A 26,821-nucleotide genomic window follows, 5' to 3' on the forward strand; every position below is an offset into this window, starting at 1 on the left:
CCGGCTTCTAATGTTGAGTGGTGCGACCGGGACTATACAGCGAGTATTGGAATAGAGATCATCATCTTACCGAGGCATAACTCAGCATGGTAGACCACTGTAAATCTCATCATACTTTGAATTGGGGGCCATGGATATATGGACTTCTCTTTCACCCCTGTAGATAGATTAAAAAAAATCCCCCATACAGATGTAATGGTTCGTTTCTGAAGCTATGGTAGCCCCAGATGGTGCAGCTGTCAAACAATGTCAAAAGCGCTGATTGCGATTCGGAAGATCAATGTCATCGGCTCATCAGAAATGCGTGGCGATAATTCCAGGTTGTAGTTAGCATTTCAACCCCGATTCCATCTTAGATCTGACGAAGTAATACCATCTTAACAACCCGTGTTTATATATATCAGGTATCCTTTAGCCCAAGGTAAAGGTACATGATCACATGTACACGAAAATAAGGAGATTATCTTATTATGGTACATGTCTCGAATCTGTATGATATTTTGCTTTCAAAACTTCTAAAAAGAATTGTAGCCAATTTTATAACCGACTCAAATAAAACCAAGAAATATCTCTCCCAAAAATATCAAAACCTCCTTTATTATTTGTTGTTATCATTCGCTCTTCAACAAATCAGCCCGGCTAGCTCAATTGGCAGAGCGTGTGACTTTGTAAGCATCCCTCTTCTGATCTTCCCTTTCAACTCAACTAACAATATCCCAGTATGTGTGTTCTCACCATCAATCACAAGGTTCGGGGTTCGACCCCCCGGTCGGGCAACAACTGCCCAGTCATCTTTTTTTTCCTTCAATATTTTTTTTGGTTAATCATCTCTTTTGTTCCGTACTAAAATAGTTGATTCGCGAAACAAACACCTAACAAATCCAATGTTGTGATAGTGCCTACAGCTAAAAAAAAAATTAATTTCCTGGGGTTGGCCTTGCACTTATAATCTTATGATCCTATAATCTTGTTAATGAGTCTGGTCCGGAGAAGAGAGAAAGTTCCTCTCTTTGCCGAGCCCTCGATAGCACCTTCCAGTGCTCCAGTTTCTTCTTGGAGACTGCCTGCTTAGCTTCCACAGACTGACCTGGCCAACACTACCAGTAGTGCTGCACAAATCATACGCCACCTCCCCCCTGTGTCAACCTCCCTGTATTTTTCTCTATGCCCAGAAACTCGACTATGTATAGAATTCTTCGACGGGGAATATCAAGACCACCGTTCACTGCTGGTACTATTCAGAGTGACTGTGTGTGTGCCGTATACGTGGGTCATATCTGCACACATGCAAATCTTTGAAGTATAGAGGAACAAGCACCCGCGGATGACATTCATCATCAAGAGATTGACACCCTACCTGTGTTGCACAGAGAAGCACGAGAGCATTGGGAAAACATGGATTCAATGTTGGTCAAGCTTGAAATACATCCAGACGATCATCTTCAGAGTACTTAAATACAAATCCAGAGAAAACACCGATAATGATGGAACTGATGAAAGGAGTCAGACACATCCATGCAGACGTGATAAAAAAAAGAATCCCGGGTATTCACAATAACACCAAGCCATCCATGCAACGCAAAAGAGAGACCAAAAAGGCAAGTAGAAGACATCAATAGAAGTGAAGTAAAAGAAACAAGAACGAAGACGCCGGAAGGCAGAAATCAGGTCAGATGAAATCAGAAAGCTTCCCAACACGCAAGCTGGAGATGCGGCTTCAGCAATGGGATTCGAATTATCACGAACAGGCTCAGGGACAAAACTCTCAAACCACCTTTCCGCCGTCTCGAATCCATTGTCTTAATCGTCCAAGGTCAAGGATACATTCCCGATGCAGCTCACAGGCAACATCCCAGTGCTTACGCACCTGGATGTCCTCCTCAATGCCACGAAGATATGCACTGAAGCCACCCTTGCCGGTACCGGGGATGAGGAATTCGTCAACGTGGTAATCATCAAGATCCTTCTTTGTCGTGCCGTCAATGCTGTCGTCATCCGCGCCGTTGATCTTAAGACGAGTGGAGTCTCCAACGGCACTGATCCACCCCGGCGCGAGACCAGTTTCGTTCGCTTCTTGGCGCGCATTGAAATGCGTAAGCATGCGGCCGTTGAACGCGTTCCATTCGTGCATGTATGTTCCCATTGCTGAGACGTACCAGTTCCATTTGTCCCTAGGGAGGACGAGTTGTTTGGAGATTGGGGCCACAAAGACAGGTTTCGGGGCCCAGGGTCGTTTGGGGGGATTTGGGAGTTGCAATACGCGGGGGCGGATATCGTCTCTTGTGGTTCTTTGCTGCTTGGCTTGGGATTCGAATGGCAGAGTGGTGTGGATGTCTTCTAAGTTCTCGATGCCCCCGCCGGTCGTATTGGTGAATGGTACGGTGCTGCGAAGGTTATCGAGGTTGAATAGAGGGGTGCGGTGTTCTGCGCTGGGAGTCTTGGACTTCTTGACCTGAGGGGCGTCTGGTACGGCCCGCGAAGCCAAATCGGGATAGCTGCCACTGCTTGACATTCCAGCAGGGACCTTCGGCGGAATACCCGGAGTAGAAAGGTCCTCGTCGAGGTCCATCTCTTCAACGTCCGGCGCTGCTGTCTCGGCTGGCCCATGAGTCTGACCATTGAGAGTTTCCTTAGCTTCGTCTGCTTCAGTAACAACACTTGCGGGCTGTGGAGCGCTCCGCAGGTTAGTACCGGTTCTGGGCTGTTTCTTTGGACTACGAGGCGCAGCGTTTACCGCTTGTTTGGCTTTCTCGATCTCGGGTACAGTCCACGAGAGATTTCGAAGCTGTTCAGACCATGTATCTGCAGAAAACTTTGCCTGTGCAAAGGGCGTTGGTGGTTGCTGTGGTGACTGTGAAGCATGATACGGAGGATTAGGGCCGAAGGGATTTGGAATCGGCGATCCAGTCGAGGATGTCTGGGTAGGTCTGTTTCGGATATTTGCACGACCCCGATTCTGTGAGGCAGGCGATCTCGGAAGTGACTCCTTGCTTGGCGTGGCAGAGCCCATGAAATCGAACTGACCCAAATGATCCCGCCAATCGTCCGCAGAAAACTTCTTGTGCAAGTCACTCGCGCTGCTGCGTCCATAGGCGACAGATTGGGGTCTTTGTGCATTGTTTGCTGGGTCAGTACTAAGACCAGTGTCTGTCAGATAAGGCGAAACAACTTGATAGTAGGTATACCGAACATACTTGACAGAAGAGGAAGAACCTGATGGGTTGGTCTGCTGGTCTGATCGGTACGAGCTTTTTGGGAAAGCAGCGCTGTCCGAGGTGTGTCCTTTGGGACCATCCTTGTCAGCAGGGATACGTTGAATAAGGGGGAGATTCCGAGAAATCGAATGGAGTTCGTAGCTACCATCTGGTAGCTCGACGGCTCGAAGACCATTTGCGAGGGGGAAGGAGATGAAGTCCATACCATTTCCAGGGCTGGCTGTTTCTGGTTTGTAGAAGTCGGCAAACTTTTGATGCGGCCCTAGTCGACTCTTTGGTACAGCCTTCGGTTTGGGCCTGGTCTCTTCCCCTCCACTCGAGCTGGTAGAGTCATAGTTATTGGGATTTCGCCTGGGCGAAGGGCTAGCGCTACGGTATCTCCCAGATCGCCCTGAGGCAGGGCTAGTTTTCCCTATGTGCTCGTTTTTATGGGAAGAACCTGGGGGGGTATGCATGGTTGCGGAACGTCCTAATCCAGTGCTTGAAAAGAAAGTCCTCTCACCCTTGCCTGCCTGGGCGTAGCTCCTACTGGGTCGTTCGAACTCCGGGGTGTAAGAATGGCGAGATTTGGGTTGAGGCGGCTCAGTTGAGGCTGGTTTCTTCGCAGTTGGGGGCACAGCAGGCTTAAAATACTGACTGCTCATCCGTTCAGCCCGGTTGCTGCTATAGGCAGAGGTGTTGCGGGCCATCGGTTCGTCTCCTCCAGCTACACCTGGCGCAAATCCCTGCTTCTTCTTGAAAGATTGTGCATTGGAATGGGAGTTGTGGGCCTCAAAGGCAGACTTAGGCCGGGTGGACTGCGCAGAAGTTCCAAAGGGATGAAGTTGTGCCCCAGGACCTGGGACACCGCCAGTGGCACGACCAGTTGATGGATCGAAGCCCTGCCACCCAGGTGCCTGACCTCCTCTCATGTTATTGAAGCCATGGAATGCATCAGCCCTTGTTTGCGCGTCGTCCTGTTGTTTGAATTGTTGCGGACCGGCACGCGCATGAGATGCATATCGTCGAGCGCCAGCCGATGGGGTATTCGGGGTCGCCTTTGTGTATTGTGAATTTGCAGACGCCGAGGTGGGCGCAGGGCGAGGAGAATAGGTGGGGGGTTGTGTTTTGCGCTGGGTATTTGCCTTAGGTGGTCCGTAGCACTTTCCGTAGCCTGCTCGTAAACGATCGGTGTCGTATTTTAGTCGTTGTGAGGGATCACTGAGAATTTCATTGGCGGCCTGGATGGCTTGAAACTTGGCGTTGAACTCGACTTCTCGTCCTGGGTTCCTGTCTGGGTGGTACTTGAGCGCTTTCCATCTAAGTTAGCAGTGACCACGATTATCCCTTTGTGACATTGCTTCTGCAAAGCTAACCTAGTTTCCTGAACTGCTTCTTGATGTCCTCGGCCTCCGCGCTGGGCTGCAGCCCAAGGTCCGCATAGTAGTCCTTGCGCACGTCTGATTTCACCATGTTGTTCGAGGGGGTTCAGCCAACTTATGCAGTTGTAACAAGATCGAATCGCATAATCGGTGTTCATGTAAATAATCGGCGATCCCACGCATGACCAGTCATAGAAAATCGATCCAAGAGCAAGGTAAAAAGCACGTTGCACGAAGGCAGGGCCTTTTGAACGGGGCCAGACAAGCAGAACAAATTTAAATGCTATGTCCTGCAATGCTAGCAAACCTAAAAGTCTCACTCGCCAAACGTTGCAAAAGGATGCAAGACCGGGTTCAGTTCAGAGGTGGGAAAAAAAGAAAGGGCAGAGCCTCCTTGTATGCTCCGCGGTCTCGGTTGGTTGCCGGTTCCACTCCAAAAGCGCTAGTCAAAGCTCGGTGTGGGAGAAACAGTTCGGAATTTGGTCTTGGGGTTTTCGGCGATTGGAGACCGCGTTTTTCAGTGAGAACGGGGGAATGAAGCGGGGGTAGGTAGGCAGAAATAGGTTGAATAGAAAATTGGAGATTGGAGTGGGCACCTGATGTCGAGATCAGGTAGTTGGGTCTAAGCGCAGATCGGGTGAAGCACCCAACAGAGCTACGGGTTTCTTTTGTGCGGTGAGTCCCACGATCAATGAGTGGAGAGCATTGCAGGTGTTGTGTGTTGTTGGGCTGGGAAAAAAAAGGCGGGAGTGTTTGTTTTGACGCTGTTGCTGCCCGAGGCCCTTAATGTATATCAATGCAAGGCAACCACAATATACTAAAAAATTCTTGATGCTATTGTTAACCCTGGAACTGATTGATTTCTTTCCTTGCAGATCTTGATGTATCAGTATATATCTATATTGATGGCATCCAAAAGCAGGAAAAGAGAATAACCACACGCCAAATTATACAACCCCTGCTAAGCCCTGGCTTTTTAGAAAAAGGCAACAAGAACGAGGCAGGGTAGGGGTATGAAAGGAAATTTAAAGAAGTGACCCAACAAAAAGTAGAAAAAAAAATTCAAGAGAAACAACTCTAGACATCCTAGAGATCCCCCCCAGATGCGCCAGCCCCAGAACCACCAAAGAAAAAGCCCTCCAAAAGATCGTAATTAGGATTCTCACTCCAGTCATGTTGAAAGTCCATAGCCATACCAAAGCCAAGGTCAATTCCAACATTCTGGCCCAGATTGGGACCCAAAGATGGCACAGCCATCATATTGGAATCGGGATTGGCTTCGCCCCCCACATTACCCTGATCTTCAGCATCGGCCGACCCAAAATCCAAGAAACCAAGACTCATCCCTTGCGGACTCTCGCTGTTGGCAGGTGGTAAACCATGAGTGTGAGTATTGCTACCGGGAGAAACACTGTGTTGCGGCGAGTTCGAGTAATAGATCTGCGGATGCGGTTGTGGGGAGTTTGGATTCTCGTATTTGAGATAGTAATCCATCGACAGATTACGTTGTCCATAAGACCGAGAGGACTGGTCTATTTGGAAGTTGGGGGCTATCGATTCTGGTTGAGGGTAAGATAGTCCTCCGGGTCTGCTTTCGGGTCGAGAGTGGTCGGTTAAGGGGGTAACATCGGTGAAGAGATCAGCCAAGTTCATGTCGAACCTAGGGACGGGACGGGATGGGCGTGTCTGTGTCGCTCGTCGGGGCTGCCCTTGTACTACGCGGGGTCGTTGCTCCATAGGCTGCCTTGGCCGGCTGGGGTGGAGTGAGCTCCCGGCATTTGATGTGGCGTGGACACGGCTCATGTCTACCTGTGATCCGAATCCGGTTGTTGAAAGACACATTTGAACGGTTGCTTTGCTCATGCGCTCGAACGCATCTCGGCATGCTTCGGCCGGTGGGCATTTGTGCATCAGGTCGCCTAGAACAGAAGTTGCGGCGAGAACAGTAAAGTCGACTTCATCGAGTGTCTTAGAAAAGCGAATGTTAGAGTGAGAACAAACGTAAAATTCTAGGACTGGGGGTACCTACTAAGTGGCTTCGAACCAAAGGCGAATGCCAAATGGCATATAAAAAGGAGATTCCTAATTTAGCGTCAGTTATAAAGCCACGAAAACGCAAAGAGCAACTACATACCAGCCATGAAAATGTGATGTGTAGCAAGATAGGTATAATTCACCAAGCGTACTCTATGCAATTGGCGATAGATACGAATGACCTTCTGACCAGCCTCGGCAACATTAAGATAGACATGATCCTCCTCGTCACCCTCATCGGGATTTGAAAAGGACGGACTAGAAACGTCATCAGCAGGAGTAAGCTCTCCCGCCAACTCGGCAGGAACTGTCAAGCTCTGCTGGTATAGCAAAATGATAGCTTGCCAGTAATTCAACTCGAGCAGCTCAATAGAGAATCTCACACCCGTTTCGGATCGGGTCGGAGCAGTGTTCTGCCATTCAACCAATCGGCGATGCACATCATAGCGCCACGAGCGGAAGGAGTCAAAGCCCTGGAGGAAAGGGGAAGAAAGCTCAGCGTGAGGGAGAATAACTGCACCAGGGCCTCTCCTCCGCACAGCACGCGTCTGTTGGTATTGGAGGACATCGTGGATCTCAGATTGAAGAAGGCGCAGCTTAAAATAGTGGAATGCGACATGCTTATATGTCGGAGCTCCGTCGGGTGGCGTAAGAAGACCAGACTTAGTAATGTATTGGTCGTCCAGCATAGACGGAAATTCTGTGCTGATGGCCTGATCACTGATGCCAAATGGCCGTCCAACACAGGTGGCTACTAGGCGATCAAAGCTGTAAACACACCACCACAAACGGCGACGGGTATCGCGTACCCATTCGCGTCGTCCGCGTTCACGAGCATCGATCCGCGACTGCGCTTGGTTGCTGTCTTTCGTTGCAGAATCAATTCCCGCTCCATCCTCGTAGTGGAGCCCAAGGTCGACGGCTAAGCGCGTGGCCACACCGACGATATACCAGAGGCCCGGAGCAACGGGTCGCAATAGGGCAAAGCTGGCTAGAAGGAGCACTGCCTGCAGCTCTTCCAATCCGCCAAAGCCTTCGCTGGAGGAGGACCCAAGGAACGATTCCAAATGAATTATTGCGGAGGCATGGTATTCTTCCGGCTGGTACTGATGGCTCGAGAGTCTCGGTCTCTTCGTTCCAGACGAGGACCGGTCACGACTACTGCGATTCTCATCATCCGAGCCTTGAGGCTTATCCTCGAAAATGATTCCAGCACCAATGGCAAACACGATATTAAGCACATAAAGCGCGCGCGGAGAACGCTTCTTCTCTTCTAACAGATATGTCTTATCCAGCAGCTCCATGAAATCTCCCCGGTGGAGAATCGGCATCTGAGGATTCGCGTGTTCAAAGTAAAGATCAATAAGCCGTTCAGCTAGCTCTCGGTCAGGGAAAGTTGCACATTTCATCATCGGCCTTGTCTGCAGCCCGAAGAAGGAATCGCGCATGCTACTCCCTCCACCAGCAATGCCAGCAGCACTCTGAGGCAATCGATCGCTCGTTCGAGTTGCTGCACGCTCCGGCATGTTACCGGGGAGTGAGCTCCTCACCGCAGCAAAGACAACACGGGCAAACGAAATGCCCGATGTCGAACCCAGATATCGTGGGTCGGAAGTACCCTGTACAGAGACCATGCCAATGTTCGAAACCAGATTATGCAGGCGCCAATTATCCTCGTTAGCGGGGCCGTCGTCCGCATCGCGATTGTTCCCTTCCCCTTTCCGCTCCGACCGATCGGCATCTTCTTTCGTTGTATTCCTCCACCGTGTGTTCTCTGCCGCAAACACCTCTCCGGCCTGAACGTTAGATCCGGAACGAGCTTGCGCGGCGTCGCCATCAGCCTCGACCTTGACAGCCTCCTCCTCGTCGAAAGCGACGACCTTTTTAAATTCAATGTTGTTCTCCGCCAATTGCTGTTCGAGATGTGCTACGCGCGACTCCAGGAAATAGACATAGCTGCGGGGAATCTCCCGCTTTGTAATGGGGTCGTATCCGACGCAGCGCACGCCGGCCTTTTCACAGGACTGGCAGCGCGGGAGGCGCTGGTCGCAACGGTTCTTGCGCAGTCGACAACGGTTACAGGCGGAAACATTGCGGAATGAGGATGAAGCGGACGAGGCGGGGGTACTGGAATGGGCGGGTGAGGTGGAGGGCACGGCTGCCGGGGCGGAGGGTACGGCTGTCGGGGCGGAGGGCTTGGGAGCGGTATTGGTCGTGGGGTCGGTTTGCGTTAAGGGAGTGTCGGATGGATATGGTCTCTTCTTGCCTGAAGAGACTGGTGATGACGGCGAAGGGGGATCAGGCATTGTGAGAACCGAGAGACGAGAGCCGCAAAGTTGCGATCATTTCTTGGCGGAGTTTTGCGGAGACTGCGGTCGGGAACTGCGATTTAACTTCCCATGCCAACTTCATAAGATCAGGAAGTACTTTTGATGTTCATCTATGATAGTGTTTTCTTCGGCAAATAGATATTCTCGCAGCAATCAAACCGCGATGAAAAAGAAAATGGCCCGAAACACGGATTTGGGAGCAGCTTGTTAACCCCGAATTAGATTGTCCTCCGAAGAAGTAATTGCAATATAGGGCCATAGATGAGCCCTATGAAAAGATGGGGAAGAGAAGAAACCATGTAGTCAAGAAATTTTGGTGGAGTTGGGAAATCGAGTTGCCCTCGGGAAGACGCATTCCAGACTTTGACATGTCGAGATCTCTTGAGCCGTCTGGATTCCAGTTCAACTTGGACAGGACTTTTTGCTTGGAGCTTGGAGCTTGGAGGATGAACCTGATACAGCTTCATCTGGGAAGTTTGGTGGACCTCCCCCACTCCCCGCTTTCAGTTGTAGAATATAGCGGCATTGGACAAATGGGGGATGTATAGCACGGGGAGAACAGCGAGCGGAATTATGTTTAACGTGCGGCTGCTAATTTAATCGCGCTAACGTGAGGGGATATTTTCCTAACTGGACACCGTCAGGAAATACATGTCCCTGGCTTTTCGTGAAACCAATTGTGTGGAGTCCAGCACGAGACTACAAGTCTACAAGACTATGAGATGGTCAAGGATGGTAGAGAAGATGACGGCTGCTATACTGAGCAAGTCTGTAGCAAGATACTCTAACCGACTGACACACGAACTTCGAGAGATCCCAGCTCAAAAGTGAGAACCTCCCCCCCCTCCCCCCCCTCCCAAAGAATAGCCTCCCAGATGCACATGAATAGAGTCGTAATATAACCTGCTGATGCTCCCAAATGATAAGAAAGAAAAGAAGAGACCCAAATGTTATGCTTCCACATATGCAATGCAACCATCTATAATTGCGCCGTTTCCCGGTCTCAAAGAAAAGCCATGAGAATGAAATAGCAAAATGAGGTATCATGATGACGGAAAAGACGAAAAAGAAAACAGGGAACGAAAAAAAAAACATTAGAAATCCGCGTTGCGCCTCAGCGCTGAAATGAGCATGCCTTTCCAGAAGGATGAAGAGAAAGAAAAAGGTGATGGTGCGACAGGCAAGCTTCACAGTATTAGACATTGGTATCGTTGGTGACATCGCCCTGGGGATGGGGGATATTATCGATGGCATTCAAGTTGAGTTGCGAGATGTCGAAGTCATGGTCGACACTAGAGCGCAAGGAAAGCAAACGTTGCTCTTCCTCCGGCAACTCGTAAGATTCCTCATCCTGGTTGTCAAAGTCCGAGAGGGCTTCACGCTTCAACTCGGACTCGCTGACCTCAGGCTGACAGGTCTTGAAACGTTCAGGCTCCGGGGATTCCTCCATCCAGAAACTTTGGATGGCACCGATTAGGCAGACAAGACCACAGGCCCACCAAGCCAGCACGGAGTATCCACTATTGAGGCCCTTGGAGTGGAGAAGACCGGTTATGGTCGGTCCAAAGGCCCGGCTGAGACTGGCGGTTGAAGCGGCAACGCCGTTGATAGAGCCCAGTACTTTAGAAGACGGGGCGGCATTGGCCAAAAGGATGGCGGTGGCTGGGAAAGCGATGACATGGAATGTGATCTTGCTGATCAAGGACACATAGACAGCAAGCATTTGGAGCTTGGACGGAAGAAGGACAAGGTAGGGTACGGCCAAGTAGAGAGGGGGCCATACAAGCAAAACGAAGCGGAAAGTACGCAAAGTACCAAAACGCTTAACCACAAATGGGAACAGCCACAGTTGGGCGATCATCGAGTAAACGCCTTGCACGGCGAGCATAAACCCGATGGTCTTCGTGGCCATTCCCAGGCCTCCGGTAAACTTGAGGGGTAACACTACGTCATCATCGGATCTCGGTGTGCTCAGTAGTACCGGCATCAGCTGATCAAAGGAGACACTGTGGCTGAAAGAGGGCAGTGCATGTCAGTTAATTGTTCAAACGAAATGGATAAAAGAGTGTGGTGTTGAAGAGCGGGGGAAGGAGCCAACTCACTATGCAAGAATGCCGTAAGCAACGATAGTGAGGATGACTTGTCGGGTAAAGGCCTTGGGCGCGGGGCTCTTTTGCCCCTCCAGGTCACAATCAGCCGAAGCGCCATCCTCAACGGGTCGCAGGCAAGGCGATGATTCGGCAGTTTCGTATCCAGGCGGTGCATCAAGGTACTTTTCCTTGACGTCCACTTCGGAATCATCGGGAAGTTGCACGCGCGAGCCCCAGGACAGGTTGACCAACCAGTGGCCGAGTTCGAGACCGGGGTCACGACGGTGCTTCTTCTCCGGGTGCGTCTCCTCCAAAAACAGAAAACCGACTACGATACCGCAAACCAGCACGGTGATGCAAACAAGGTTGGGCAGCAGGAACGGGAATTTATCCCACAGTGTGCGGCGCGCAAAGAGGGCTGGGTAGTTGTCGCAAGGCTGGGCCAAAGCGCCGCCCATAGCCGGTCCAATGATCGATCCCAGACACCACACGAAAGGCATTATCGAATAAGCTCGCGGCTGATGCTCTTTTTTCGTCACGATCTCCGCAACCGTCGTCTGAAGAACACCGATGTTCCCGTTCAACATGCCGCCCAGCGCGCGCGCAACCATCGCCGTGGCTAGGTTGGGCGCAAATCCAAATACCACCATACTGATGGTGGTGCCCACGAGGCCCATAATGAGGACGGGCTTGCGACCAATCCGATCACTCATGCGGCCCCAGAACATGCCCGCAGAAAACTCAGCAAAGGTGAATGAGGAGGTGATCATGCCGGCGTACAGGGCGATTTGGCGGTCGTCATCTGTCACATGGAATGATTCGACCATGTGGTACACATATGGGAAAATTGACATGAAAGCAATTGGTTCACAGATTCGAACGAGTGCTATATCATATTCGTCAGCAAATAAGATCACTTATGGTTCGTGTAGATGTGGGTTGCGGCGCATTTTGCGGCTACCGTATTTCTTCTTGATTTTTTTTTATAGTAGAACAAAAGTACCACACTTACCTAACACAAACAGTTGCCGAATTGGGAATGTAGAGAATTCATCGCCAGAGCCATTGCGGAAGCGTCGGCCCTGTAAACAGGCTGGTCGTTGAAACATCGTAGGGTTGGAATGAGCTAGAAGCAGACACAAGGGAATTTCAAGAGAGGCTTCTGGGACACCCCACTTCTCTTAAAGATTGTATGGCTCAGAAAGAAGGGGGAAAAAAGGTAAGAACAAGGTACCAGATTAAAGGTGCTTTTGATTCTTTAATTTCCCCAGAGTCCTGAATAAGAGGGAGAGAATGTAATAGCGTTGTTGGAGCAAGGAGCAGGGTCTTTTGGTTTTAGGGCTTCAGCATTGCTCCCCCTGCGGTTGGAAATTCTATCAAGATCCGATGAGGTAGGGTGGATGATTGTATGAGACACCTGTAAGGGAGTCCGGAGAGTTTGTAGAAGACAGAGGCTCGGAGGTTCTGAAGAAGAGAAGGATCTATAAGTCCAAGGAAGAGTTAAGTTGTCAAGAGTAGATAGAAGAAAGTCCAAGGGAAAAAAAACTTAGGGAAAGGGGAAGCTATTAAAATAAGAAGTTTGACAGTGGATAGGTCTATAGAAATGATCAGGCGCCCAAGAACTAAAATGTCAACCGTTCAGCATCACAACTAGACATTTCGGTTACAGCTGTACAGGATGCAGTTGGCAAACATTGGATCAGGATAAAGACGAACGAAGTGGGTCAGATTCTCTTTTATTATTGTAATTCTGTGTTTTGTTTTATTTTATTTTCAATTTTCAATTTTAATTTTAAAAATTAAAAAAAAATCCTTTATTCTATTATGTGGATCTGAGGTACGAAGTACGGAGTAGAAACCTGACATTTCCGTACAAGAAGAGTAGGGGGAAGCGGAAGAATCCCCCCGGAGGTAAGGAAAGGGGGTGGATCCAATAGGAAGAACTCGGTATATCGTCATCTTTTTTTTTTTTTTTGACATATTTGATTTATTGGATATTTGATGTTTGGCTTAGGTTATTTCGGATTTTCCTTTCATCGGGGGGAGAGGGAGGTTAGTATCCTTGAAATGCTAAGATATTATACAAGAGAAAAAGGAAAACATATTCCAATGGCGATTAATCAGATCAGATTTCGAACTGTAACACCAGCACAGAAATATAGTGAACATCTACATGTCCTAATTTAATTTGTAAGAGAAAAAAAAAAAGAAAGTTTATCATCTTTGATTCGACAGATCCATCCCCCAGATCCAACAAGAGATGGAAAAAAAAAAGAACAAAAGAACACCAAAATGATTTCCTCGAGACCCACGGTCCTGAACACCGGGCCCCCGGGGAACGGCATTAGGCCAACCCTTAGTCTCTTGGTAGGGGGCGCTAGACGATACCTCACCCGTATAGCGTAAGGTAAGGAAGATCAAATTTTTCTTGTGGTTCCCAGAGCTTTGGTTTTAGTGCAAATTAGTGAGATGATAGATCTCGCCTTTTTAGCTCCGCGATATCTCTGCGCCTCCCCGAGACCTACAACATATGTACTAGCATGAACCTACTTCGTACTTCGTATATTGATGGGGACTTTAGAAAAGGGTCAAATTCAAGATGTCATTAATTAAACGATTTTGAAATTTTTTTTTTCCTTCCCCTTTTCCATCTCTACAACCGTAATGCACTCCGTATTCACAGAGACCAAACATCATGTCGTCATACTCTCCACTCAACGGAAAGGGAAAGCTAACTTACCCACCCTTCCCAGATGGCCGGGATGATCAGGAGAATCTGTACGGAGCACAAAGTACGGACTACTTTTCGAATAAGTTGGGAACCCACTGATTGGGTTGAAACAAAGGTGAACCATGTTTAGGATATACAACTGGAACAGGATGCGGTGTACGGGAAACTCTAGCCAATGTTTGAGCGCCATCCCGTCCACTGTCTCATTGTTGAATGGTCAACCCCGTTTTCAAGTCCCCCAGAACCCAAATTTCATAAAGTGTTTCTCTTTAATCCCGCCATCCCGGTACAGATGGAGCCAATTGAGTAGAACCGGCAGAGAGGGAGAAGGTAATGAAACACTCGGGGATTCGATGATCATCCTAGTAGAATACACACCGTACCAGTAAAATATACTCTCTGGGCACTATATTGTGGATTTTTGAGACCTTCGAGAAGACTTCGGAGAATCAGCTGAGCTTGTCAAAAATTCACCGACACTCCCGAGCCCTATCTATTGGCCGTTAGACGTCGATCGGCAAAAGGGGAAACCAATGCCGCCCCTTTCCCTCCCCCTTACAATTGTCCCAGAGGATATCAGCCATTGGGGCGAAGTTAGGTGGATAGCTCAACCGCAATCCCACTCGAACTAGATTCTTGTTCCCTGTGCTCCGTACTCCGTACTCCGTATTCGGTATTCTGTATTCCGTATGTGCTTTTTTTTGGAACTTTCGATCTCTAAAATGCAAGTGGAATCAAATTCAAAAGTCGGTAAAGTGCCGACCCAACAAGAAGGGACTGCATAAGACCCAAGGGGCTGGGAACAAGTGGGACCATTGTGTTTATTCGACACAATGTCTACTCCGTACATATGTACGGAGTAGAGTACCTTATATACGGAGTACTCTGTAGAAGAAAAACTAAATTTTGCTTTGGTTTTATTCTTGCTGTACGACAGAAAAGTTGTCTGGGGCCACGCGAGGGAGTGGGTAAAAAAGCCGGTGAGAAGTCATGAGAGAAAAAAAAAAAAAAAAAAAAGAACGTCATACTTGAGCATGGTTTAGCGGCTTGAGCCTCTCAGGGGTGCGCCCAGTAACTAGAATATGCCAAAGGAGGAAAGTCAAGGAACGGTGTGAGCAAGAATTGTAAACACGACTGGGGCTCCTGCAACCTGCAAAATTCCCCTTGACGTTTCTTTTACAACCAGTCATACAAGATGTCGGGTCGTGATGTTGCTTTTGGTCCTCGGACAAACAAAGCGATTAAGAAGAGTCACTCGATTTGAAAGTAGGGTGATCGTGCCCAGCTGACAGTGGGCCAATACAAGCTCTAGGGTCTGACAGGGTGTTTGACAAATCCTTCCATGCATGAAATACCGAAAAACGTCGATCACAATGCATGTCTCCCTGTCGAGGAGACGATTGGCTACAAGGGAGGTGGGAGCGCTTGAACAACGGCAATCGTTGAGATGTCCGACACGCGAGTCGCAACCCAACAACTGAAAGAGCCCGACGTATTTTGACGCGGATATAGCGGTGACTGTTCAGGAAACAAAACCCGTCATCTTTCCATGCATCACGCGACGATGCACTACCGTGGCTCCGTCAACAAGAGTCGTGTCTACCTTGATATCCATTCGGACTGTTCGGAAGAAGGATTGCAACCCAACGGCCGGAAATTATAGCCTACTTTTTCTTTTTGTTTCATGTATATTGCAATTCAAATCGGGACGGAGATCATGTGAGTGGGCTGCCATTTTTCTACCCTGCAGCCAACCGAATCATCCATGTATGGTGGGGTAGAAAGAGCCCCTGCTAAAATCATTCTTCCGATTCTCGCCAGTTTGGAAGGAGAGGAGGAGAAACGTAGATGAAGTAACCCTGTCTGCATCAACAACCTGGGTTTGATTATAGCGGGTGTCAAGCGGTGTGTCTCTTGGCTGCATTCTGTTGATGATCTGCTGCAGAGGGGTCCTTTGACGTCTCGCCTCAAATTCTCCCTCGGGTACTTGTCCCTGGCATCCCATGAGTCACTCGGTAGACTGCAGGCCCTACATGGGTATTGTTCTCACAGCCCCGTCATTTGCGTCTGCACCGCCGGTAAGCTGTCCGACTGTGATCGTCGAGGATTTTCGATGGCCTTGCGATTTGGACTGACATTGCGTATGTAGCCCGTATCGACATCCAGACCTCTGCAATTATTATTGCCCAAAATCAAGAGGTTTGCAAAAGACGGTGAAGCGCGTTACAAGTCAACAAACGCCGTACAGAGAGAAGTCATACCTCATGACACCGACTTCTCCGTGATCATGCTCTTGATATCGCCCTAGATCGGATTCGCTAGCTCTGCCAAGATCTCACTGTGCCCTGCTTGGTCACAGCTTACGGCATAATGCAGCCCGATCGGCTCAATTCGTGCGCAATTTCATATACGTTCATTTACCAGCTTTAATCACATTCCGTATGATCCCCTCAGTGTTTCCATCATTCCATAGTGAAGAAGGTTTTACATCATGTCGGAATAATACGCCTCAACACTTCCTGATCGAGACCAAAACAGAGAGCGGGTTCAGCTTCCACAGCACACTGTCTCTGCCTCGTCTGTCGCGCAGCCATGACGCGCAGATCCTACACTTCCGCTCTAAGGACAGACACAGCACCAATGATGACCGAAGGGGCTTGTCGGCCCACGGATCCGACTACCCACGAACCTGACCTACTTGGCAAGATACAATGCCCCAAAGGATACAGCTGCGTTTTCAAACACCGCGTAGATCAGTCGACTATTTTTTTTTGCAGACAACGCTAACCCATCCCAATCCAGACACAAGGGTCCTTGATCCACACTGGACCGCAGCTGCCGCACAGTTTGGTCGGGTTCTGACAGTCGCAAGATCCCGGATGGCTGAAGCGTGGCGCGGATTGCCCCTCAACGATCAGAAGACAAAATTACATCCAGTCTGCAAGCGGAAAATGCTTCCTGGCATATAGGAAAGCTTTCTTTTGGACGTATCTAAATTCTAAATTGGACAGAGACCTCAGGCAAAATTGCCACGGAGACTGAGATGCTTGGACTTTTTTCGATGCGGCCTCCTTATCTGTGCAATGATGATTGACGGGAAGAAAATCCAGTTGTGTGATGTATCAACTTTTAGGGTCACACTCCCGGGGGCCGAATTCCGTCACTCAAAATCTAGATCTTCGATGACATCGGAATCAATGGGCACAAGGGAAAAGGGGCACACCTCCTAGATCGGGGGGGGGGGGGGGGGGGGGGGGGGGGCAGCAAAAACAAGGGTTCAAACGAACATGCCCCTCTCGATGGTTGTACAAGATGTGTACATCAATGTGGGGTGATGTACATTGCAGACAACTCATGATTCTCCATTCTTTTTAGACCCATGGCCGTCGAGATCCCGCTTGATTCGGATAGATGCATTCTACTTCCCTCAATTTTAATCAAAATCAGGCTCCATTTCTTGCCATCTCAACAAAGTGCCACAGGCTATGCCGTCCTTTTCGATATGTGTGGAATACTCTGCGCGGAGTATAGGCTATAGGCGGGAACATAGCTTCAATGCAGTATTCCCGATCGATCGAGACAACAAGGCTTGGGGTCTATTGCTATTTTGAGCGTCACTACTCCGTGCAATTCATTCCCCCCTTTGCTTCTAAACTGGAACCTTGCGCTAATTGTGCTCGTGATCACTACACGATGTATAGTATCTATGTCGGACTTTTGCTACCCTTGATTCTAGATGCTGGTGGGACCTTTGCAGCGCTGGAGAGTGCAGGCACACAACATGCCACAAACTACAGCGCACATCTACGGAGGATGGATGGCTGAATGTTCAATCTAATTGTTTGGACTGATCGCCGTTTGACAACACAAAAGCGCCACAAGTGCAATTTCCGATCTAGATCCTATGGCGTTGTATCAGATCCCGGAAGTTTGGGGAAGATTGAAATTTGTAAAGGTTGTTTTTGAGACTGCTTGGAGCTGCATGAAGTTGACAGGTGTACTTTTGTAGGATCGGCAAAGTGTATCCGAAAAAAAGTACTCATGCATAGTGCATACAACATACGATGTACAAACTTTGACAGTCAAGATCCAGACATAGCTGTCGATGGAGACTAGCCGCCTTGCATGTCTCTTTTACTCCATGTAACACACATAGTTGTGTCCCGAGAAAAGCTGAAATGTGGTACAGGTCCGGCAGCTGAATGGGATTTCCGCGGACCAATAAACTCTCTAATTCGCCCTCTGTCTAGGGGTCTCCGGTAAACAACCCATGGAAATACAAGTCCAATTCCATGGGACCATGTTAAGGCTCTGTGAGTGCACCAGTATCCAGGTGTCTCCCGAGGTATCTCCCACAAGGGATCTGGGCAAAGAATGTGTGGTATGTATTATACCCATATTACGGTCCGATCTCATTTTGTCTTTTCTATTTCCGTGACCAACAGGAACGATCGCCCTTATCCCCACCTGTGGCGAGCGGAAGGTAGGGATCCGGTGCCGCGGTGACGGGTACATTACAAAAGTTCCGTGAGTGGACACGAATCACATCTCGTCTTTGGCAAGGATTTTCGGACTATCGATTCTTCTTGTGATCATGTGAGCATTCTTGTTCTTTGGAATCAATTTTGTCCCGTTTTTCTTTGTCTCCGATGGGGAATCAGATTTAGGGTATTTGCTGATTTAGATTTTGCTCCACGGTGCTGGCTAGCCGAGTTCCACGAACTTTTGGTCTCTCAACTGGACACGTACAATTGCAGTTCCGTACTTTGTCACCTTACTTCATGTACGGAGCACTGTGGACTCTTTAATGTGATCGACATCGGTTCCCCTGCAGCGATTTAGGCACAAAAAAAGGTTGAGTCCAAAGCAGTCACGTGTAGTCATACCTCTGGTAGTAGATGAATTCTACTCCGTACAGCGTGGTACGAGCTTAGCTGAAATCAACAGTGGTGTCATTCGATCATTTCAAAGTTGCTTTGATGGTTTCTGGATAATCACCAGTTAACACTTACTAAATTTTACATCATATATAAAGATTACACCCAGGTAAACTTTTCACCTTCAACACCTTTATAAACCCAACCTACAATAACTATAACAACATCTTCTTGTAGTTTCCTAGATTTTTTACTTGAATCGATACTCCTGGCAAAAGGAAACCTAGCGCAAGAAGTGTTTTTTGGATCCAAATCTCAAGTGATACATTCCTTTTCAACAAAAGCTCCGTCTCGTTATTTCGCAAGTAGCCAATACGCAAATTAGTTTGCCATCTTGCGGCCTTTACGACAAGCTGGTACTTTGATGATCGAATGTTCAGTGACTTCAACAAGGATGATGTTACTCCGGATAGAGATTATCTACATAATTGACCCACGCAAACCGCAACATGATCTCCGGAGACCGTCAAGTCTACAAAACATTTCATCTACGTATCACCCTTGACGTGTCCCGTGCAGATTGTTACAATTTGTTAATCGGTAAGCAGCGTGCCTACTAAAAGTCAAATCCAAAGATCATCCGATACGATATCAAGTCCTAGGCTCAACAGCCAGACTGTATGTATGAACACCTACTTTCGTAAAAATTACTGAATTCTGGACGAACTCTAAATCGACACTAATCAACTCTAGATAGAGTCCATACAGAGCCCGCATGATCCTCGAGTATTTGAACCTCCTAGCAAAAGTACAGCAGAATTCACCTATTTAGGAGTTTTGCTTACCACCCGGCGCCACGATGTGACTGCCTTTCCGGCATGTGCGCCCCAAATGTGACAGCGGGTCACATATTCCTTCCTGTGATGGATCTAACATCAGAGCTAGGGCCAGGGGACCAATCAACACCGAAAAGGCGTTCCTGGATGATACATCCACTACACGCTTTGCTCTGCGTGCATCATCAGGTAACTCACTGCGAAGGTGTGATCTTACCCAGTTGCACAGAAATACATGTAGCTTCATTCCTAAATCCCAATTTCAAATCATCTCTCACGTAAGCTCGGCTGCCTATCATTACCGTGGTCTTCAACAGTGTCGTACTTTTCGAGTACTACCACTGTTGTTTGCTGGTGTTGCGCATAAAGATATGCAAATCCATGTATCTCACCTTCCCAACAACTGAGCGTCACACAACTAAGTAAAGAATGACGGATTCCTTATCTCTCTTCACCTACGACCCTACAAACGACTCTAGGGACATCATTTTTGTATTTTTTTTTTCGAGACAGTTGTCGCATATGTATATATGTCTTCGCTCCCAAATTCTCTTTGGATTCATCTTGCCTGTTGGCGATTGTTCCAATTACGATTCTTTTCGAATCTACATATACACTGGATTTTAGGCCGCCCGAGATGGCTTTCCCTTTCCGCGTCAGTGCCTACTCCATACCGCTTCTTGCTCACTAAGAAGACTGGTGAGACTAGCGGGAAACAACAGTGACTTTGTTTTGCTAAGGGTCTACTTAGAAGTAGAAGTACTTCGTTCCTGACCGCTAACACTGTGAAGGACAAATGTCTTTTACCGGGCAATGCATTGGAAATACAATTACTGCAGGAGGCCTCAGTGGGTTTAGCAAGTGGAGAAGGGGTCCGGATAGCAGCCCGAGGGGTTCCTTTCAGGATTGCCCTTGGGTTATTCAAACTGAAAGGTAGGCGGCTTTTAAATCGGTCTATAGTTTGGGATTTTGTCTAGTTTCAAAAATCTGGGCTCATATAGCATAAAATTTCCATTGTGAAACATAGTCGGTTCCATAACTCAGTTGGTTAGAGTGTGATGCTAATAACGTCAAAGTCGAGGGTTCGACCCCCTCTGGAACCACGTTTTCTTTTTTTGTCCTCACTTTGAATTTTGCTTCTCGATCCCTTAATCTTTTCATTTATAAAAGATCAACCAACAAATCCCGCCCCGACTTCACGTCATCTTGATGCAGTCGGGTAAGGCTTCCCCAGACTTTCCAAGGGATTTACGGCTCGATGGCACCTTGTGCCGTTGCCAGTCACGTACGATGCCTGGATTCAGTGGATCTGATCTTAATTTTGTGTAGGCAACGGCCTTTTTAAGCCATTGTACGCTGACAGCAAACTTTTGAGCTACACAGACCCAGCGCCAAGATCAAGGGGATAGCCGCAGCCCTGAAGATTACCACATCTGAGCCAAGGTCTTTTACAATACAAAGAGGGAATTAACACGCCTCTGGGCCTGGACAATCAAACACATTCATTTCTTTGGAGTCCGAGCTGTAATTGTATCGGTATCTCGGCCTTGTACACGCTGAGAGAGCGACTCTTGTTGAAGCACTCATCTCAAATGGGGATGATCATCTTGTTTCGAAAGACCAGGCCTCGGCGGCGTTTGTGGAAAGAAGGGACTTGTTATTGTTGGAAGGTCACGTGACCACCCACTGTTTGCTCCCAGTACTTAGTCTCAGTCATAGCATGTAGATAGTTTCTCTCTCTCTCAACGCATCAAGAGATTTCCAGTTACATCTACATTCATCGTAGATCTCTAGTATCTCTAACAGGTTATGAGCCTCGCGCTTTCGAGTCCTCTACATAACTGTACAGACTCGAAACCCTGGTTTTCCTCCCATTTGGTGTACTGCGTCGCACCACCCCACTGTGGAACCTCTGTGGTCTCGTTTTGACCCCACAAACCAGAGTTTTCATCACCCTATTGGACGAGATTAACACCTCGCCTACCCCTTGGGATCTTCATCCATTGTAGGTGGATCCTATCTCGTCGCCGTCAAATCACGTCGCCGAAAACCCTCGACAACCCGAAAATCGGACCGTCGAACCCCACATTCCACTCGCTACCCGCTGTAGCGAGCCAATCACATACCTCTCTTGACGAGCACATCGGTGCGGAAGAAGACGTCATGCAGGCCTCATACAATATTGAGGACTTTACCATCAACAGCCATGAGATTGACATCTCATCTGCCGTCCCAAAATTGAAGGGACAATCCAACTTCAGAGACTGGGAAACCGCTCTCTACATAGCTCTTGCAGCTAACAACCGTTACTACACATACATGATTTCTAATGGGATCCCAATCCCAAAGATCCCCGAGTATCAGGACTCCAGTCCTGAAGCTGTTCGCAATCTTCTTATTGAAGAAGCTCAGGATCTTGCAGGTGATCATACTACAACAGTTGTCATCTCTGTTGCTGAAATTCGTGATCGTGTGAAGCAAGTCATCGAGTCAAACATTGTACTCCGAAAAGAGTATAACTTGAAATGTACAAACTGGGATCTGTGCAATTCGAGAGCGAATCTCTTACTAAGAGGCACTCTCTCTCCAGAGCCTTTTTCTCATATCGCTCAAAACACTGATGTACGGGACTCATTTAAGAAACTGCGTGCGACGTACGCTGTTACATCCCATCAACATTCATTCGCCCGCTATACCAAGTGGACTGATCTTCGCTTTAAGAATGGAACTGCTAGCGAGTTTGTACGCAAGTTCCAGGAAACTCTTCGTGATCTCACATCTATTGATGGCAAGATAAACTCGGTATATGTACTATGCCAGTTCAAGAAAGCCATTAATGAAAACCCCAAGTGTTATGCCTTTCTCCAGAACCTTAGGGTTGATGAGAAGGATGTCAATCTCATGGACCAAGTCTACGCCGAATTCCTCGAGGTAGACATCCATAACCGGTCTATGAACCCTTCCTACAACGCAAACTCGACTACTGTTCAAACATCGTCGTCGTCGCACAATGACAAGAAGAAAGACACAAAGAAAGGAGGCAATGACAAGCAATCCAATTCGAATAACTCATCGAGTAATAATAACAACAAGGACAAACCCTCGAAGAAGAAGACCGACTTCGTCAAAGAAGAGAACGTCATCCTTTGCAGACATCATGGGACTCTTGGAAATCATTACTCCAACAAGTGTCCCTTGCTAAAGAATTCGGCAAACGCCACTACCATTCAACAACCTCAGCAGCAACCTCTTTTTCAACAGGTTGCAGTCCCTCAACCAGGCCAAATCATAGGCCAGGTTGACAACCAAGGTCGGATCCTTTCTCTACCGCAACAACAGCCTCGCCAGGGAGCGAATGCAATCTTTGCGCCAGCATCCTACCCCACCGTACCGCAAAAAGGCCCTCCATCGGGGGATCCCCTAGCGCGGTATAACAATCTCTTTACGAATGTGCTCTTTGCCGGTATCCAGGCAAATGCAGTTCATGGTTCCCATATTGTGTCGAAGGAAGGCCTATTGGCTAACGACAACAATGATGTTACCCGCTGGATGATCGATTCCGGTACTAGCACACATATGACTCCCCACAGATCTGTCTTTGTCAACTTTAGACGGTGTGTATTGCCTGTTTCAACAGCCACTGGGGATGTCTTCTACACTGAGGGATATGGAGATGTAATCCTACACCTGCTGGATCAAGATTCATCAGGAAAAATGGCCCCTCTCACTCTCCAGAAAGTGTGGCTTGCGCCAGATCTTCGGTCCAGCTTGATCTCTATGTCTGCTCTCGACAAGGCAGACATTGGCACATGGACAAAGAATGGCATGATGACATTCAAACATCAAGATTTCTATGGCCCAGAGTCTACCATTGGTTTTGCTACCTGTGAAGGAGAACATTACTGGTTGAACTGCGCTGGCATTGACAAGATTGATCATATGATTGACTGTAATCTTGTTACTGGCTCTCCAAACTCTGTCTTTGCTACACAGAGAGAGATCATACCTATCTCCATCGATCTGGCACATCGTCGAGCTTGTCACGCCGGCGAGGAGCGTGTACGAAAAATGGAGATATTTGCTGACGGCGTCAAGCTAAAGAAAGGCGCCGGCGTCACCTTTCCTTGTGCTCCTTGCATTAAGGGTAAGGGCCACGCATTACCTTTTGGCAAAGAACGATCTATTAGATCAAAGCCTGGCGAGTTCATTCATCTAGACGTCTGGGGACCGATCTCTATCGCGTCTCACGGAGGTGAGCATTATTTCGTGACGTTTACGGATGATGCGACCCGATTTACATGGCTGTTTCTACTAAAATCACGATCTCAAGTCACCGAGGTCTACATACAATTGGAGACCTATTTGAAGACTCAGTTTAACTACGTCATCAAGAAGGTCCACGGCGATGATGCTCCAGAGCATAAACCACTTGCTGCTTACCTTGCTAGCAAGGGAACGGTATGGGATCCAACTCCTCCCTACACCAAGCAACTGAATGGTGTCGCCGAGATCAAAAATCGTCATCTTGTTGAGCCGTTAGTCGCTGTTATGGCCGAGTATCAGCTTCCAAAATATCTTTGGGGACTTCTTCTTGGTGGAATCAATTACACCATGAATCGCCTCTACGCGTCGAAGATTGGCATGTCTCCTTACGAAGCCTTTTTCGGCAAGAAGCCAAATCTCTCAAACCTTCGTGCTCTCGGTTGTCAATGCTGGTTTCTCATCCCAAAAGAGAAGCGAAATACAAAGCTAGATCCTCACATGGAGGAGGCAAGGCTGCTCGCGTACGACGAAGGAGACAACTATGTGGTCTACAACGTCCGTACCAAGAAGATTGAACGTTCACGGAACGTCATTTTCAATGAGAATCCTTCTCCGGCAAGTCTGCCTGACCCTGCCTATGATCTTAATATTACAGGCATGAACCAAGAACATGAACATGATTCGCAGGATCGTCATATCCCAATCGATTTCCTACGGCCTCACCTCGAGAATCCGTTTAACATACGATCTACCTCCTCACCCTCTCCTACGGTCGAAGATGATCCCGAGGATCAAACGAGGGCTCCGAATGCTCTCGACCCGTCGAATCCCGCGCTCTTTGAAGAAGATCTTGCGTGGTCAAATGATGAAATGGCGGGCAGTTTTGGCAGGTGTGTGGTGGAACAAAGGGTGGATACTGGTGCCCACTTTGAAGCAGTTGGGCGAGGGGTTCTCGTCGAACCACAGCCTGTTTCCCGACAGGTTGTTAATATGGACATTCCCCTGGAAACAACCATTGATCTATCTCAGGAAGATCCTCTGCAAGATGACGAGTATCATGATCAATCACCATTACAGCATGGTCAAGTAACTTTTGAACATAATTTCTCTCGCCTAGATCCGGTACCGGATGACAGGAGTCGAGATCAAAGCTATGTTCAACCCATTCAGCCCATTCAGCCAGAAACTGGCCAGTTACGACGATCAACACGGATCAAGAATCCTAGCAGAGCTTACATTGAAAGCCTGGCTAGCAAGTCATTCTTTGATTCCAATGTTCTTCGGTTGCTCGCTGAACAGCCAGAGATCCTAATCAGTCTTTTCGCAAATGCTACCTCGAATGAGCAGTACGCTGTATCCAAACTGACGCCTAAAGACATAGGCTTTGAACCTAACAGTTGGGAACAAGCTATGTCCTGTGTCGAGAAAGACAAATGGCTAGTCGCTGCTCACAAAGAACTACATCGTCATCTTGTTAACGGCACCTGGAGAGTGATGTCCAGGACTAAGAGCAAGAAGAAACCTCTTACCCTCCGATGGGTGTTCAAAGTTAAGCATGACGGTACCTACAAGGCACGGCTTGTTGCTCGTGGCTTTCGTCAAGTCAAAGATCTAGATTTCTACGAAGTCTATGCCGTTGTCGCTAAGCCGATGTCTTTCAAGGTTTTTGCTGCAGTCGCTGCGGCAAAAGGATGGTATCTACACCATGTAGATATTGTCACTGCCTTCCTCTACGCTGAATTGAAGGAACCAATTGAGATTGAACTGCCTGAGATTCAAAGAGAAGAGTATCCTGATCATATTGGGCTGCTTATGAAGACGATCTACGGATTGAAACAGAGCCCCCGGGAGTGGTATTCACTACTCCATGATGTCCTAGTATCTATGGGTTTTGACCGTACCCAGTCAGATCATTCTATCTTCGTCAAAAGACAACATGGTGGTTCACCACTCTATGTCATGGTGTATGTGGATGACTTGCTAGTCCTCTCTCCATCGGAAGACGCTATCCAACAGTTCAAAAGCGCTATTTCAAAGCATTTTGACACTTCCGACAAGGGCAAGCTTCAACGATATCTCGCAATCAACGTTCACTATGCCAATGGCATCATACATTTGTCGCAAGCCGACTATGTTGAGAAGATTCTCGTCCGCTTTGGTCTTGAAAACTGTAAGCCAGTTGTTACGCCTATGGATGAGAAGCAAGCTTTGATCCCTTTCGAAGGCACTGCAACGAAGGGACAGATACATGAATACCAGACGAAAATCGGCACCCTGATCTGGTTAATGGTCTCTACCAGGCCAGATATCTCATTTGCTGTTATTAAGCTGGCTAAACATGCCAAGAATCCTAGCGACGTACATTTTCAAGCCCTGAAACGTGTTTTTCGCTACCTCACCGGCACCAAGTTACTCACGATCTCTTTTCACCCCAGCATGCAAGATGCAGCTGTATGTGGATACTGTGACGCCGATTGGGCTGGCCCACACAGTGAGAAAGGACTTTCCACATCCGGCTTCTTGTTCAAAATGGCTGGTGGAGCTATTTCTTGGACGTCAAAAAAGCAACCCTGTGTCGCTCTCTCTACGACAGAGTCAGAGTACATTGCCGAATCCCTCGCAGTACAAGAGGCGATCTGGTTAACACAGCTGCTTACGGAACTTGGAATTGAAGGGTTTCTTAGGAAGCCAATCCCGATTTATGCGGATAATAACGGAGCTATTGCTCTCGCTTCCAACCCGGAATTTCATGCTGCGACGAAACACATCGCGATCCGCTTTCACAGGCTACGCGAAGAGGTTGCCGCCGGCAACGTTAAATTCGTCAAGATCCCGACTGCTGATATGGCAGCGGATGGACTGACAAAACCCCTTGGCAAAACGCTATTCAAGCGCTGGATCATCCAAATGGGCCTCACGGTCTATAAAAACGCGCTGAATGGATAATTTACGGTTTGCATACTACAAATGGGGGGTTAATGAAGGTCAAAAACTGGTTTTTTACATGGAGAATTGGGGTTGTTTAAACTATGCTTTCGACTAATAGTGCTAGTCGTGGGGGGTGTTGGAAGGTCACGTGACCAC

At 48.1% G+C, this 26,821-nt stretch overlaps 6 protein-coding genes and 2 non-coding genes across 8 annotated transcripts; 5 read left to right on the forward strand and 3 right to left on the reverse strand.

Moving 5' to 3' along the window:
• Positions 1-633: 633 nt before the first annotated feature.
• Pdw03_tRNA21 lies at positions 634-776 on the forward strand. The gene has a single exon. It is a non-coding gene; the product is annotated as a tRNA-Gln (tRNA).
• Positions 777-1,765: 989 nt separating this feature from the next.
• Positions 1,766-4,667, reverse strand: Pdw03_4902 (Heat shock protein DnaJ, N-terminal; the record flags this gene model as incomplete). Its single annotated transcript, XM_066100859.1, has 5 exons — positions 1,766-2,665; positions 2,735-3,134; positions 3,195-3,282; positions 3,421-4,506; positions 4,571-4,667. 5 exons carry the CDS (start codon positions 4,665-4,667, stop codon positions 1,766-1,768), a joined length of 2,571 nt encoding a protein of 856 aa, XP_065956259.1.
• Positions 4,668-5,662: 995 nt separating this feature from the next.
• Positions 5,663-8,916, reverse strand: Pdw03_4903 (C6 transcription factor (UaY), putative; the record flags this gene model as incomplete). The annotated part of the gene is made up of 3 exons (XM_014675201.1): positions 5,663-6,544; positions 6,606-6,658; positions 6,711-8,916. 3 exons carry the CDS (start codon positions 8,914-8,916, stop codon positions 5,663-5,665), a joined length of 3,141 nt encoding a protein of 1,046 aa, XP_014530687.1.
• A 1,219-nt stretch (positions 8,917-10,135) lies between these two features.
• On the reverse strand, positions 10,136-12,139 carry Pdw03_4904 (Major facilitator superfamily domain, general substrate transporter; the record flags this gene model as incomplete). The annotated part of the gene is made up of 3 exons (XM_014675200.2): positions 10,136-10,952; positions 11,043-11,916; positions 12,043-12,139. 3 exons carry the CDS (start codon positions 12,137-12,139, stop codon positions 10,136-10,138), a joined length of 1,788 nt encoding a protein of 595 aa, XP_014530686.2.
• A 3,655-nt stretch (positions 12,140-15,794) lies between these two features.
• On the forward strand, positions 15,795-16,454 carry Pdw03_4905 (uncharacterized protein; the record flags this gene model as incomplete). The annotated part of the gene is made up of 4 exons (XM_066100860.1): positions 15,795-15,839; positions 15,911-15,960; positions 16,070-16,242; positions 16,300-16,454. The coding sequence occupies 4 exons, from the start codon at positions 15,795-15,797 to the stop codon at positions 16,452-16,454; spliced, it is 423 nt and encodes a 140-aa protein (XP_065956260.1).
• Positions 16,455-19,092: 2,638 nt separating this feature from the next.
• On the forward strand, positions 19,093-19,625 carry Pdw03_4906 (uncharacterized protein; the record flags this gene model as incomplete). The annotated part of the gene is made up of 4 exons (XM_066100861.1): positions 19,093-19,190; positions 19,247-19,316; positions 19,392-19,514; positions 19,584-19,625. 4 exons carry the CDS (start codon positions 19,093-19,095, stop codon positions 19,623-19,625), a joined length of 333 nt encoding a protein of 110 aa, XP_065956261.1.
• An 878-nt stretch (positions 19,626-20,503) lies between these two features.
• On the forward strand, positions 20,504-20,577 carry Pdw03_tRNA22. The gene has a single exon. It is a non-coding gene; the product is annotated as a tRNA-Ile (tRNA).
• A 1,060-nt stretch (positions 20,578-21,637) lies between these two features.
• On the forward strand, positions 21,638-25,215 carry Pdw03_4907 (uncharacterized protein; the record flags this gene model as incomplete). The annotated part of the gene is made up of 3 exons (XM_066100862.1): positions 21,638-23,618; positions 24,270-25,083; positions 25,146-25,215. The coding sequence occupies 3 exons, from the start codon at positions 21,638-21,640 to the stop codon at positions 25,213-25,215; spliced, it is 2,865 nt and encodes a 954-aa protein (XP_065956262.1).
• Positions 25,216-26,821: the final 1,606 nt, after the last annotated feature.

Source organism: Penicillium digitatum, chromosome 1 (genome assembly GCF_016767815.1).
Source record: "Penicillium digitatum chromosome 1, complete sequence".
NCBI classification, from domain to species: domain Eukaryota; kingdom Fungi; phylum Ascomycota; class Eurotiomycetes; order Eurotiales; family Aspergillaceae; genus Penicillium; species Penicillium digitatum.